Source organism: Lepidochelys olivacea, assembly GCF_965140295.1.
Source record: "Lepidochelys olivacea isolate rLepOli2 genome assembly, chromosome: 1".
NCBI lineage: Eukaryota > Metazoa > Chordata > Testudines > Cheloniidae > Lepidochelys > Lepidochelys olivacea.
In genome coordinates this window covers 102,004,549-102,017,495 of record NC_140411.1, presented here as the reverse complement: position 1 = coordinate 102,017,495, position 12,947 = coordinate 102,004,549, and the positions used below count along the sequence as shown (strand labels likewise).

Below are 12,947 nucleotides of genomic sequence, written 5' to 3'. Positions count from 1 at the left end.
TTATAATAGCAACCAGAACTCATAAGTTGAATAAACATTCTCCATCTCACCACAGTGCCTATGATGTGGAACTGCCCCCCTTTGAGATTACGTTGTGGTGGGCAGATTCTTCCATATTGGCATCTTGATGCCAAGATACCTAATCCTCGCTGTAATAACGAAGCCTGAAGTTCCAGAATACCCTCCTCCTGGATACACACTAGAATACTTCTGTGCCATCAAGACATTTACATTTCTACATAGAATGTAACTATATTGTTATATTTGAAGGGATCTTGGGTGTATTTTGAGGCAGGTATGTTTTAAGTTTGCCTGCTGCCTGTTTACTATTAGGCCTCTACATTTGTATACTCTATCAAAACTATCAGAGGGGTAGCCATGTTAGTCTGGATCTGTAAAAGCAGGAAAGAGTCCTGTGGCACCTTAGAGACTAACAGACGTATTGGAGCATACGCTTTCGTGGGTGAATACCCACTGCGTCGGATGCATGTAGTGGAAATTTCCAGGGGCAGGTATAAATATGCAAGCAAGTATCAGGCTAGGGATAGCGAGGTTAGTTCAATCAGGGAGGATGAGGCCCTTGTTATCCCTTGCCTGATTCTTGCTTGCATATTTATACCTGCCTCTGGAAATTTCCACTACATGCATCCGACGCAGTGGGTATTCACCCACGAAAGCGTATGCTCCAATACGTCTGGTAGTCTATAAGGTGCCACAGGACTCTTTCCTGCTTTTATCAAAACTAGACACTTAACAGCATTCTTTGTGTTAGCCTCCATTTTTCAGAAAGTGAGAAACAAACGACAAATATTTCCAAAGTGGGAAGATTAATAGTCTGAATCCAAGCAATTAACCAACTCTACTCCCACATTTGTGTTATCTACTTTTGCCAAAGTAGAATTAAGAAGTCAGGAATACAGGTTTGACAGCATCCCTTTTAACTGCATGGTAATCATCAACAAAACTAGAAGCAATCACAGTCCTTCTTCAAAAGAGTGGACTAATCGGGACAAATATACTCGACTGAGTTACTTGTTTCTAGATTAGAAGTTAACATTTTTAAAATATTGTCTATAGCCTTCCAAAGAGGAGTCATTTTTATTGTCTAAATTATTTTGAAATTTACTGAATTTCAAAAAAAGCCACAAGACGGTCAGAGAAGTTACTTACAGTTTTAGATCATCCACTTTCTCCTTCCATCCCCCTATACCACTGGAGGATTTTTCCTACAGTACATTTGAGTCCAGTGCAATTGCTTTTATACAAGCAAAGTATCTGTAAATTTAGAAACAACTCTGGCACATGTATTTGGTCAGCTTTAGTTTTGCTCAAGGGAAAGTATGTTTTAATGGCCAGTAAACATAAATATCCAATCCACAAAGTTATGAACATGAGAAACGTTTGGGTTTGATACAAAAGCAGATCACACCTGGAGTCCTCACTTCAATTGAAAAAAGACCAATATCAATAATTAGCCTACATTAAGGTATAACTAGTCATCTTTTACTTCACAGATTTCCAGTGACTTACATGACTTTCCCCATGGGATTTTTCTAGTCATTTATAGTTCATTACATTCTATGGCTATAGAATCCCTGCTGTGTTAAAAATGCCAAATAAAATTATATTTTATTCACTGCTTTATGCTATATCTAATTATTGTAAGCCTGTCCATTTATCAGAAGCTTTTAGCTCATTATGTTGTTAGGCATTACAATATTTCTTTAGCTTTTCTTTATAGTGTTTATTCTAGCAAGCCTATACCTATGGTTGAGGGGGTACTTTCAACCTAAATCCCTATTTTCAAGCACTTTAAAAAGTAAGATTGCTTTGGGGCTGAAACATCTTTGTTTATTCTCAGTCAAATTCAGCAACTTTTGGTTTATTTCTTTCTGTTTTTAATTAAAACATCTGGCAAAATCCCACTGGCCCAATTGTTAATTATCCAAGTGGCAAATGAATCTTCTTTCCAGTTATACTTTTCATGTGCTTATACTGCATTCAAGTAATTCACAATAAAATATTTCCTGGGCTTCTTCAAACAACTCCTTGTAGTTAAAACGTTAACCAAGTGTTTTAAGACCATAGAGTGTGTATCATGACCTACCACTCTGTTCTTTAGCAGTTCTATTGTCAAGGTCTTTGTGACTTCCTAAATTCCACTTCTGTTACTTTTCGATTTAAGGAATCATTTTAAAGCAGTATATTCTCAGCTAAAATAAAGGATGACTGTAAATTGTTTCCTGCTTCATTCTGGACATATTCTCTCTAGTATTTTCATCCTCACGGTATGTGTAAAGCTAAGGGAAATAGGGTTAATTGATGATGGCTGGAAGCTGTGTTCTCTCTAAGCTGCACGGTCGCAAGGCCACCCAAGAGTCAATCAAGTGCTGCATACTTGATTAGCAGAGCCAGGTACATCCGCGCCGTGTGTTCAGCTGCCCCTCCCCCTGTGGCTCTGCAGATGCATTCCTCCTGCCCTCTGCTTTGGAGCCCCTGGCCAGCGGCTCCTAGGATCCTCCTGCTTAATGTGCAGATGCGGGGGGGGAGGGGGGGGGGAAGAGAGGCACTGATGTCAGGGTGTCTCCCTCCCCTCTGCCCATGTAGCCCAACTCTGCAGAGATGGGGAGGAGAGACAGGGCTCAGGAGCAAGATGGAGCTGCTGTGGTCTGAACAATGAGCCTACTGGTAAGTGCCTTAAACCTAGGCTTTACCATATTCACATTTCTGCCACTTCTTTATTGGCTTTTTACATTATACATAGTTTAAACTAACATCTGCACCAGTGCCCTTCCCACGTTATCAATATAGACAGCGTATTATTAAACATTTACAATTCTCAAAAACACTCACTAAAAACCATGCTAAAACCAGTTATCAAAATATAGCTACAGCATAACCCTGGGTTATGTCCTTGCTAGCTTCAATTTTCCCATCTTACTATCTTGAACTTATCTTCATGCTAACTAACTCATTTTCCCATACTCTTCTATACTTAGCAGGCATGCTCCCTGCTGTGTTGTAGGCATACCCCTAGTGAAACAGTAGGCTATTCTCACTTAATCCTTGGCTTCCAACTAAACTGGTAAAAACACCATTACTGATGATAACTATAACACTGACACCTGCCCACTAGAAACTGAAGAGACCAAAACACTCATTTTTACAGTACACTGAACAGCAATATCTTCCAATTACCACTGGCCTCGACTGAATTTCAGTCAGAGGTTATGAAGGTACTCTATTCTTCTCAGGGATTTGGACACTAACCTGGGTTTTGAAACCCAGGGTCAATCCCCTGCTCTCCTACAGTCTTCATGGGTGACCTCAGGCAAGTCATTAGTGGCTGGTCCAGACTACAGAGATATGAATTGTAGAGTGCCCTGAAGTGATGCACTCTAAATGCTCCATGTAGACCCTGCTGGTGTGAATTCAAAAGGTACTTTGAAATAGGGACTACAACAGTGTGAACGAACAAGACTATGTTAACATGAAGTAGATACCTTTAAGTTTATGCCAGTAGGGTATTACATGGGGCAGTTAGAGAGCTCTACAATTCACAGCTCTGTAATCTGGTTGTGGCACTGTAGATAAGCCCTTAAATTCTGTGCTTCAGTTCCCCCATCTACAAAAATTGGCAAGAGTACACCCTACCTCACAAGGGATGTTGAGAGGAGAACTATAGCAGAGACTGAGGTGCTCAGATACGATGGCAATGGGGCTATAAGTACCAAAGACAGATTTACACCATTATCGACACTCAGTGAGGGATGATTTTCAACAGTCCTTGACAATATTTTTTAGGAACACCAACTTTTGCCCCATAATTTCACCCCACAAAAGACTTTTCCGTTAGCCTACCTACCTCCTAGAAACACAACTTTTGCTTCCATCATTCTTATACTGCTTCATTCTCCCTTCCCCATTTGTATAAACTGATTTTATAAACACTGTTACTAGTTACCTACTATTTCCAGTTGGTCAGAGTCAAATAAAATTAAAAAAAAAAAGGGCTAGGGGGCGGGGGTAGAGAACAAAATGAATAGACAATACTTACAGCACTGGAATCAACATCGCTATGTATAGCGACAGTTTTAATGCCCATCTTCTTGCATGTTTTAATCACCTATTTATAAAGAGAGAGTTTTCAGTATTTAAATAATCTTATAGCAAAAGAGTTCAAGAATGATAAATGCTTTAAAGTTATAACTTACCCTGCATGCAATCTCTCCTCTGTTGGCAATAAGGAGTTTCTCAAATGTCTGAAGGGGGAAGATAGATATTATAAATCAACATTTTTCTTTTTAAAGACAAATATACCTAAAAAAACAAAACACACACTTCAGTAAAAAGAAAAAAAAAAAAACAAACCACCTATGAGGTAGGCCTTGTGTAAAAGAGAAGAAAAAACCCTTCGTTCGTACCACAGTCTAATCTTGATTATTCTGACTGAGAGGAAGACAATCAATTCAGATCAGCAGTGATCAAATTGGTCCTTCCATGTAATTTTGCCAACTCTGAACTGGAATTTGCTGATCCATCAGGCTTGAACTCTTTCGCTTTGTCCACATTTAGGAGTTTTGTCACTTTACGCTGGCATAATGAAGAGGAAGTGCCTTCCCAGTGCAGATACAGTTATACTAGAATACAGGCCTGTCGACACAGTAAAGTTACAGTACTGTAAGCCAAGGTATGAATTTAAGACATTGTAGTTATACTATTAGGTCTTCTTGTGTGGAAACACTTGTTTCAATATAGCAGTGCCTCCCCACCCTCAGTTTCTTAGACCACTTTGGGAAGTGTTTAGGCCAAATTTAAAAAAAAAAAAATAAGCCAGTTATTTCAAAATAAGAGTGGTCACAGAGAGAGCTAAATCTGAGTATAGTTATGTGAAATAAGGTAAGTCAATTCTGCAATAGACACACTAACAGGAGGAGACATTGAACTCTTGTTCCTGCTTTTACAGGGGACATGTTTTACATCCAGCAAGAAACATCACACACTGCTTTTGAGCAACATGCTGTCTTTCCTGAGTAGGTCATTTCCCCTAATTAGTGGGGGATCTTGAAATTCAGTTGTTTCGGTTTTTTTAAATAATGTTCAGATAACTGAGTTTGAGCTCCATTGACACCCACTACCCCCTGCATGTACTCAGAGGACTTCCAATTAACAGTCTGAGGAAAACTAAGCACCCTGTTTCACTGTCAATACAGATTTCAGAGTAGCAGCCGTGTTAGTCTGTATTCGCAAAAAGAAAAGGAGGACTTGTGGCACCTTAGAGACTAACACGAAAGCTTATGCTCTAATAAATTGGTTAGTCTCTAAGGTGCCACAAGTCCTCCTTTTCTTTTTGTCAATACAGAGCTATCCTCATGACAGAGAGGAAATTAACCATAGTGGGAGACAGAGGAGCAGTCTTTGAGTAAGTGACAGTCGAGACTTGTAGGAAATGTTGCAACTGCAAATTCATGATCAAATTCACCAAGAATGAAGTTACTTTTAAGAAACTGTTCTACAACTCCTGTTCCCACCACCCTTCATTTTCTAATATAGCGATCAGCCCTTGTCAGTTGCTTTTATGCTGACATGTAGATCTATGGCTTGTATTCCCCAGAATAAAACACAGCTCCCATACTTTCCCCTTAATACCAGAGCACATCCAGCCACAGTATCTGCAATCATCCAAGCAGATTTACTTTAGAGGGAAGCCAAGTGAATAAACCTCCTACTAGAAAAAGTTTTGCTTGGCCTGTAGCTGCAGACCAAGATTGCTACTTCCTGAGTCAATTAATGGGCCAGACACAGGGGAAAAAAGCTGGCAACCGCCTCATACTTGAGAATTTACTCTTCTCTGCTAGCCCTATAAAGTCATCTTTATCACTCCCTAGCATGTAAACTGTTCGTAAACATTAGATTTGGAAGACGTTAGGTCATTTAATAAATGTCCTGCTGCTAATGCAGAGTTGCTGTCTATAGTAATTTGCAGTGTTTTGTCCAATCTAGCTTTAAAGAGTCTCAAGAAATGGGGACTTCACCTCTTCAAAAACAATGACTAAGTGTAACGTAAATAACTATTTTAAATGTGTTTTGGAATGTAAAAGAAATGTACAGTATGTCAGGGCATTGGCAAATAAATATCCTTATTCTTGGGAGTGTATTTGCCAAAGAGTGAGGTGTGTGTTTTTGTTTTTTTTTAAATCCAACATTTAAGATAAACATGAATTCAGAACCAGGATCAATAAAGTAACACATACTAGTTGATCATACTATGTTTTTTTGCTAGTGACAGGTAGTCTCACTAAAACTGCTAGTGTTACCATAAGTACTGAAGAAAAGATTGACTTCTGGCTTTCAAATATATGTTTTGGTACAGTATAGTCAAACAATTTTATAAAACTTACCTTTTCATTGGGATCATATTCAGCTGTATACAATGTATGTGAAGTTATAAGGCACCATCTTGAATGGCGTGTTGCACACTACAAAAAACACAGAGGGGATAAGGATTCAAATTACAGATGTTTGGTTAATTAAAAGAATAACTTACATAAAGTTTCTTCAAGAAACTTAATTATTTTAAGCTACAAGGAAGTACAAAAAACAACCTCCACACACACCCCCACTCTTGAAACTTCTTACATTTAAATCTAAAATAATTCCAGAAGTTTCAGGAAAAAGTTATTCATTAAATACTAGATATGAAAAACTTCTCCCTATGTATTGTAGTCGATATAAAACTTACTCCACGGCCAAACAAGAGCACTGATTCTTCATGGCTTGATCAGTGATTAAAGTTAAAATTGCAAAAGTACCATAAATTATAAGCCTTGACTGTTCTTTTACTGCCACATTCTCACCCCCTCCTCTTTTTTTTTTTCCCCCTTTTCTTTTTAAAAGGGTAGCTTTTCTCCCTATGATTTTAGGTTGGCGGCAGGGGTCTTGGTTTTAATTTAAAAAGGGGGGAGAAGAATTGAGTGCCTCTCACAAGAGATACATTGAGAGAGAACTTGGAAGAGTTTAGTTCTGATAGAAAAGCTTGAACACACCACACTGGTCTAGCAGTACATCTCAGACCTGAAATGCTATATCCCCTGGGATTATGTGCTTCTGAGGCAGAAACTATCAAGCAAGCAAAAAGTGATTTTATGTGGCTAAGAAACTACTAAAGGACCAGGTGAAGACTAAGGACGTGGCTACACTTGAAACTTCAAAGCGCTGCCATGGCACAGCTTACACTGGTGCTTTACAGCACTGGAACTTGCTGCACTCAGGGGGGTGTTTTTTCACACCCCGAGCAAAAAAGTTGCAGCGCTGTGAAGTGCCAGTGTAGCCATAGCCTAAGTTTTCTTCTGGCCAAAAAGCTAATTTGAATTTAAATGTCCAGAACTAAGAAGGACAGTACATTTTCATCTACTGTCCTACTCCCTTATATATCCACCAACACATGTCCATCCTCAATGATTTTGGAATTTGTTTACAAAAGGATTGTTAGCAGTTCACAGCTTAAATATCCAAGTTTTTCCATTTCATGTAGTTTAAAACAACAAAAGCCAAATAATTAGTTTCCCTTCATCAAACAACTCTTTATAAGCACTTCTAAGTGTATTCTTTAAAGCTGGTAAAGTGGAAAGATTTGGTAGTCTATTTGACCAGTATGTCAGATTACTTGAAATGTCATTTTGAGTCTCCAGGCAGCAATTTTGGACGAGCACTGAAAGCACCCACAAGAGTGACGAACTTACAGGAGGAAGCAAAAGCTCAGAGATACTGTTTGTGCATCACTCATCTTTTCCTAGGACACAGGTATCTACTGAAACTGCCATCTTATGGAAGACGGTCTAGTGGAACAAAGATTAAAGTCTGCAAAAGCTACTACATATAATCTCTCAACAACTGTGGTGAATTAACTTGTGTGTCAACTGATGTGGCTTATAAATTTAAACTACTACTAATTCTGCTAAAAGCCGAGCTCCCACAGTGAAAAAGGCTAGGTCTACACTGCGCACCTTACAGCGGCACAGCTGTAAGGTAAGTGGTATAACCGCTCTTTGTAGCCGGGAGACAGCTCTCCTACCAACAAAATAAAAACACCCGCAATGAGAGGTGGTACCTTTGTCGGCAGAAGAGCACACCAGTGCTTTTCGTCAGTAAAACTTGTGTCGGTCAGAGGTGGGGGGGGGGGGGGGAACACCTCCTGACCAAAAAAAGTTTTACCAACAAAAATGTAATGTAGACATAGCCTAAAAATGCAGTGTGTCACAGTAGTAGCTGAGTTTAATAAGTTAAAATAATTATCTGGACAAAGCTGCGAATAGTTCCTGTAAGAAAATTATTTAGGCTAGACAGGAGGGGAGGAAACAGACTTCAAAAAGGGACCTGTTTAAGTTAGCTTACTCCTCAACAAATAGCAGATGAAATTCATTGTTAACAAATAAAGTCACTCACACTGGATGGAGTGATTTGAACTACTCCTATGCCTTACTGGTTTCTAAATTAAGCATATCAACTCAGGAAAGATATCTGAGCACTAATGTTGACAACTTAATTGAGACCTCTGCTGAATGTACAGCAAGACTCAAAATAGCAAAGTATTAGCATTACAATATTTACCATGTCTTATGTATCTTATAAGTCAATGGTAGCTATCAGATAGCATGATCAATGGTCTGAGCTACTGTGGCAATTCCTATGAAAATACTTTTCACAGTCTGCAATAATCCCATAGAACTCATTATCACAAGTTACGAGTGAGCCCAAGGGGTAAGCAGGATAGGACATTTATACAGAAATAACAAGAATATCTAGAGTTTTAGCAGTAAATACCAAAGAAAATGAGAGTTGATAGGGATATAAACTCTCAGACAACAAAGAAGATACTGTGTGTTTACAGGAAGATACTATGTGTTTTGCTCAGCAAGTTCCTAAGACTTCCCCCACACACATACTTACTGCCAATGTCAGCCAGAGTGCATATTGTCCAAATAGTCAAGACTAAATTCTCAAAAAAAGTGTTTTGTCGATTTAGATTGTTTCCAAGTTTAATTATGAAAGCAACATTCAGATAAACAGGTGTCTGATCTCTTATAATAGGCTTCCCTTTGATAGTGTCACTTTAAAAAAAATTTAAAAATAGCTGTTATCAGCAACAGGTTCAGAAACACTCAGAAAAACTGTAGATCAGTAAATGCTCTGAAGCTTTTACTCGCACATCTAAGATACCATTTTTGAAGTCTCCCCACCTAAAGATGTGGCAGCGTAAACTGCTTCAGAGCCACATAAAAATCTCAAACAACAAGGGGGTTGTCACATGAAAGTACAGCTATCCCATGGTAAATTTACTGGACAGGTCTATTTTAAGTTTATTGCAGAGTAGTTACACTTTCAGGCAACACACACTATGTCAGTTGTCACAAATACAGGTGTCCACGTAGGTGTAGGAACTAGTGGTGCCGAGGGTGCTGCTGAACCCCTTGGCTTGAAGTGGTTTCTATTATATACAGGGTTTACAGTTTGGTTAAATGGCTCCGCACCCCCACTATACAAATTGTTCCAGCGCTCCTGAGTTGTCACTATAGGGCACAGGCGAAGTATAAAGGTCAAGCTTAAGGGGACATGATAGAGCATGTGGAAGCTAGGGAGTCAGAGTAGAATCTAATTACTTTGGAGATACATATGGCCAGAGAAAGAGGGAGAAATCCTGGCTTCTCTGGCTTCAATGAAATCAGTGGAGCAGGATTTAAGCCAGAGAGAAGAGGTAGCTCTTGACCTAGAATCTGAAGTGAACCAGTACGGTGAAGAATCAGAGGCATTTCCTAAAGAATAGGGGCTGAATGGGAAAAGGGCGGCTACCCATTAGAGAGATGTAGACCCAACCAAAATAAATAAATAAATAAATAAAATCTATAGTGTTTGAGAAGAGATAGGGATAGGGTGATGCAGTGGTTCTCAGGCTGTGGCCCACAAAGCTGTGCCAGGAAGTGTGCAGAGCTATTCCTGTTCCAATGGCTTAAGCTTTACTAATTGTAGCGCAGTCCAAGACTACCAAGGGGCAAAGAGTTATTTTTTATTTATTTATTTTTAAAGGCACACATGCACCACCCCCTCCCAGTCATTTCTCTAAAACCTGCATGGCTGCTTCATAACTTCTCCCACCCCACCCAGGGATTTTTTTTTTCCTCCTCCAGTTGGAGCACAAGAATGATCAGGTTCAGACAACACTAAAATTAAAGTAGCAGCAAATATACACAGAAGGACAAAACCAAACTGCAAAAGTGACTGGGACAGTCTAAAGCTGTATGGAATACAGAGAAAGATTAGGACACAAAGGAAATATAGACCCCTAGACCCAGGAAGATTACACAGGATTCAAATAGAAAAGGGGGGAGGGTCATAAATAATTAAATAATTGCACTATCAAGTTGAGTTTTTCCAACTTCCCACCCTTATGTTGTTTGTTTCCATATAACCAAGCTCTATACGTACCACAAGGAACTGCTATCTGAAGAGGGGATGAGTGAGTGAGTGACACAGACATACTGGGCTAAAGAAAAGGAGGAAAAATGAAGCTGGGGGGGGCGGGGGGAGGAGTATGTTTGGAGGCCAAACTAAGTGGGGTTGTGCAAAGAGAGGGACAGCTACATGGAAGACTGTGAAGGGTAGAAGGTAAAATTTTGTATTCTATTCTGGAAAGGACAAACCAGAGAACATGAGTAAGGATACTAGATGGGTGCAGGAGTGGGCTATATATTCCTACTTCTGCATGTGAAATAAAAAAATGGACACCACATTTTGGATGGACTGAGGGGGGGGCAGGGGAGGGAGAAGGGGACATACATATATATATATATACACACACACACACACACACACACACCCACCCACCCCCTCCTTCCATCACCACCACCTCCCAACAGAAAGACACCACCTCCTTTTCATACACTACTACAGAAGGGTAGGGAAACCCACAAGAGCTCAATCACACATTCAACAAAATCTTTGCAAGTTAATATAATTCACTGGAAAAAAAGCTTGAGGGCTCATAGTGGCTGAACCAAGTGTGTACAGCTAATTTAGAAAGAGGCTACCGAACTGTCTTCTAAAGACCGCAATACAAAGCCATTTAACTCTGAAGGCACAGGAGAAGCCAGAAGATTTGTGTGCTAAAGCAGCAAGTCAGAAGGGAAGAAATAGAAAAGTTACAGACAGTGGTAATTAAGATGGATTTAAGGCCTTGGGATTTATTAAAAACACCTTTTAACATCAGAAGAGGAAACCTGTCATGCAGTTAGAGAAACCTTATTCAACTGTTTTAAATATAAATTGACAGGAACTTCATCTTAGTTTTACGAAAATAACCTAATCCATATAAAGAAAAGGAGTACTTGTGGCACCTTAGAGACTAACCAATTTATTAGAGCATAAGCTTTCGTGAGCTACAGCTCACTTCCTCAGATGCATATCGTGGAAACTGCAGCAGGCTTTATATATACACAGAGAATATGAAACAATACCTACTCCCACCCCACTGTCCTGCTGGTAATAGCTTATCTAAAGTGATCATCAGGTGGGCCATTTCCAGCACAAATCCAGGTTTTCTCCCCTCAGACAGAGACAAACACCTACAAGATCTCTGTCAAGCTTTCTTACAACTACAATACCCACCTGCAGAAGTAAAGAAACAGATTGATAGAGCCAGAAGAGTTCCCAGAAGTTACCTACTACAGGACAGGCCTAACAAAGAAAATAACAGAACACCGCTAGCCGTCACCTTCAGCCCCCAACTAAAACCCCTCCAACGCATTATTAAGGATCTACAACCTATCCTAAAGGATGACCCAACACTCTCACAAATCTTGGGAGACAGGCCAGTCCTTGCCTACAGACAGCCCCGCAACCTGAAGCAAATACTCACCAACAACCACATACCACACAACAGAACCACTAACCCAGGAACTTATCCTTGCAACAAAGCCCGTTGTCAATTGTGCCCACATATCTATTCAGGGGACATCATCACAGGGCCTAATAACATCAGCCACACTATCAGAGGCTCGTTCACCTGCACATCCACCAATGTGATATATGCCATCATGTGCCAGCAATGCCCCTCTGCCATATACATTGGTCAAACTGGACAGTCTCTACGTAAAAGAATAAATGGACACAAATCAGATGTCAAGAATTATAACATTCATAAACCAGTCGGAGAACACTTCAATCTCTCTGGTCACGCAATCACAGACATGAAGGTCGCTATCTTAAAACAAAAAAACTTCAAATCCAGACTCCAGCGAGAAACTGCTGAATTGGAATTCATTTGCAAATTGGATACTATTAATTTAGGCTTAAATAGAGACTGGGAGTGGCTAAGTCATTATGCAAGGTAGCCTGTTTCCTCTTGTTTTTTCCTACCCCCCCCCCCAGATGTTCTGGTTTAACTTGGATTTAAACTTGAAGAGTGGTCAGTTTGGATGAGCTATTACCAGCAGGAGAGTGAGTTTGTGTGTGTATGGGGGTGGGGGGGATGTGAGAAAACCTGGATTTGTGCAGGAAATAGCCCAACTTGATTGTCATGCACATTGTGTAAAGAGTTGTCACTTTGGATGGGCTATCACCAGCAGGAGAGTGAATTTGTGTGGTGGGGGTGGAGGGTGAGAAAACCTGGATTTGTGCTGGAAATGGCCCACCTGATGATCACTTTAGATAAGCTATTACCAGCAGGACAGTGGGGTGGGAGTAGGTATTGTTTCATATTCTCTGTGTATATATAAAGCCTGCTGCAGTTTCCACGATATGCATCTGAGGAAGTGAGCTGTAGCTCACGAAAGCTTATGCTCTAATAAATTGGTTAGTCTCTAAGGTGCCACAAGTACTCCTTTTCTTTTTGCGAATAGAGACTAACACGGCTGTTACTCTGAAACCCAATCCATATACAAAGTTTCTACATT

At 39.9% G+C, this 12,947-nt stretch overlaps 1 protein-coding gene across 1 annotated transcript in view; it reads right to left on the bottom strand.

Moving 5' to 3' along the window:
- Positions 1-12,947, bottom strand: part of PCCA (propionyl-CoA carboxylase subunit alpha) — a 394,113-nt gene that overhangs the window by 374,912 nt on the left and 6,254 nt on the right. The window contains exons 2-4 of the mRNA XM_084616704.1: positions 6,402-6,479; positions 4,215-4,262; positions 4,058-4,126 (exon numbers count right to left, since the gene is read on the bottom strand). Of these exons, the coding sequence (XP_084472830.1) occupies positions 4,058-4,126; positions 4,215-4,262; positions 6,402-6,479 (195 nt within the window). The remainder of the gene's footprint in view (positions 1-4,057; positions 4,127-4,214; positions 4,263-6,401; positions 6,480-12,947) is intronic.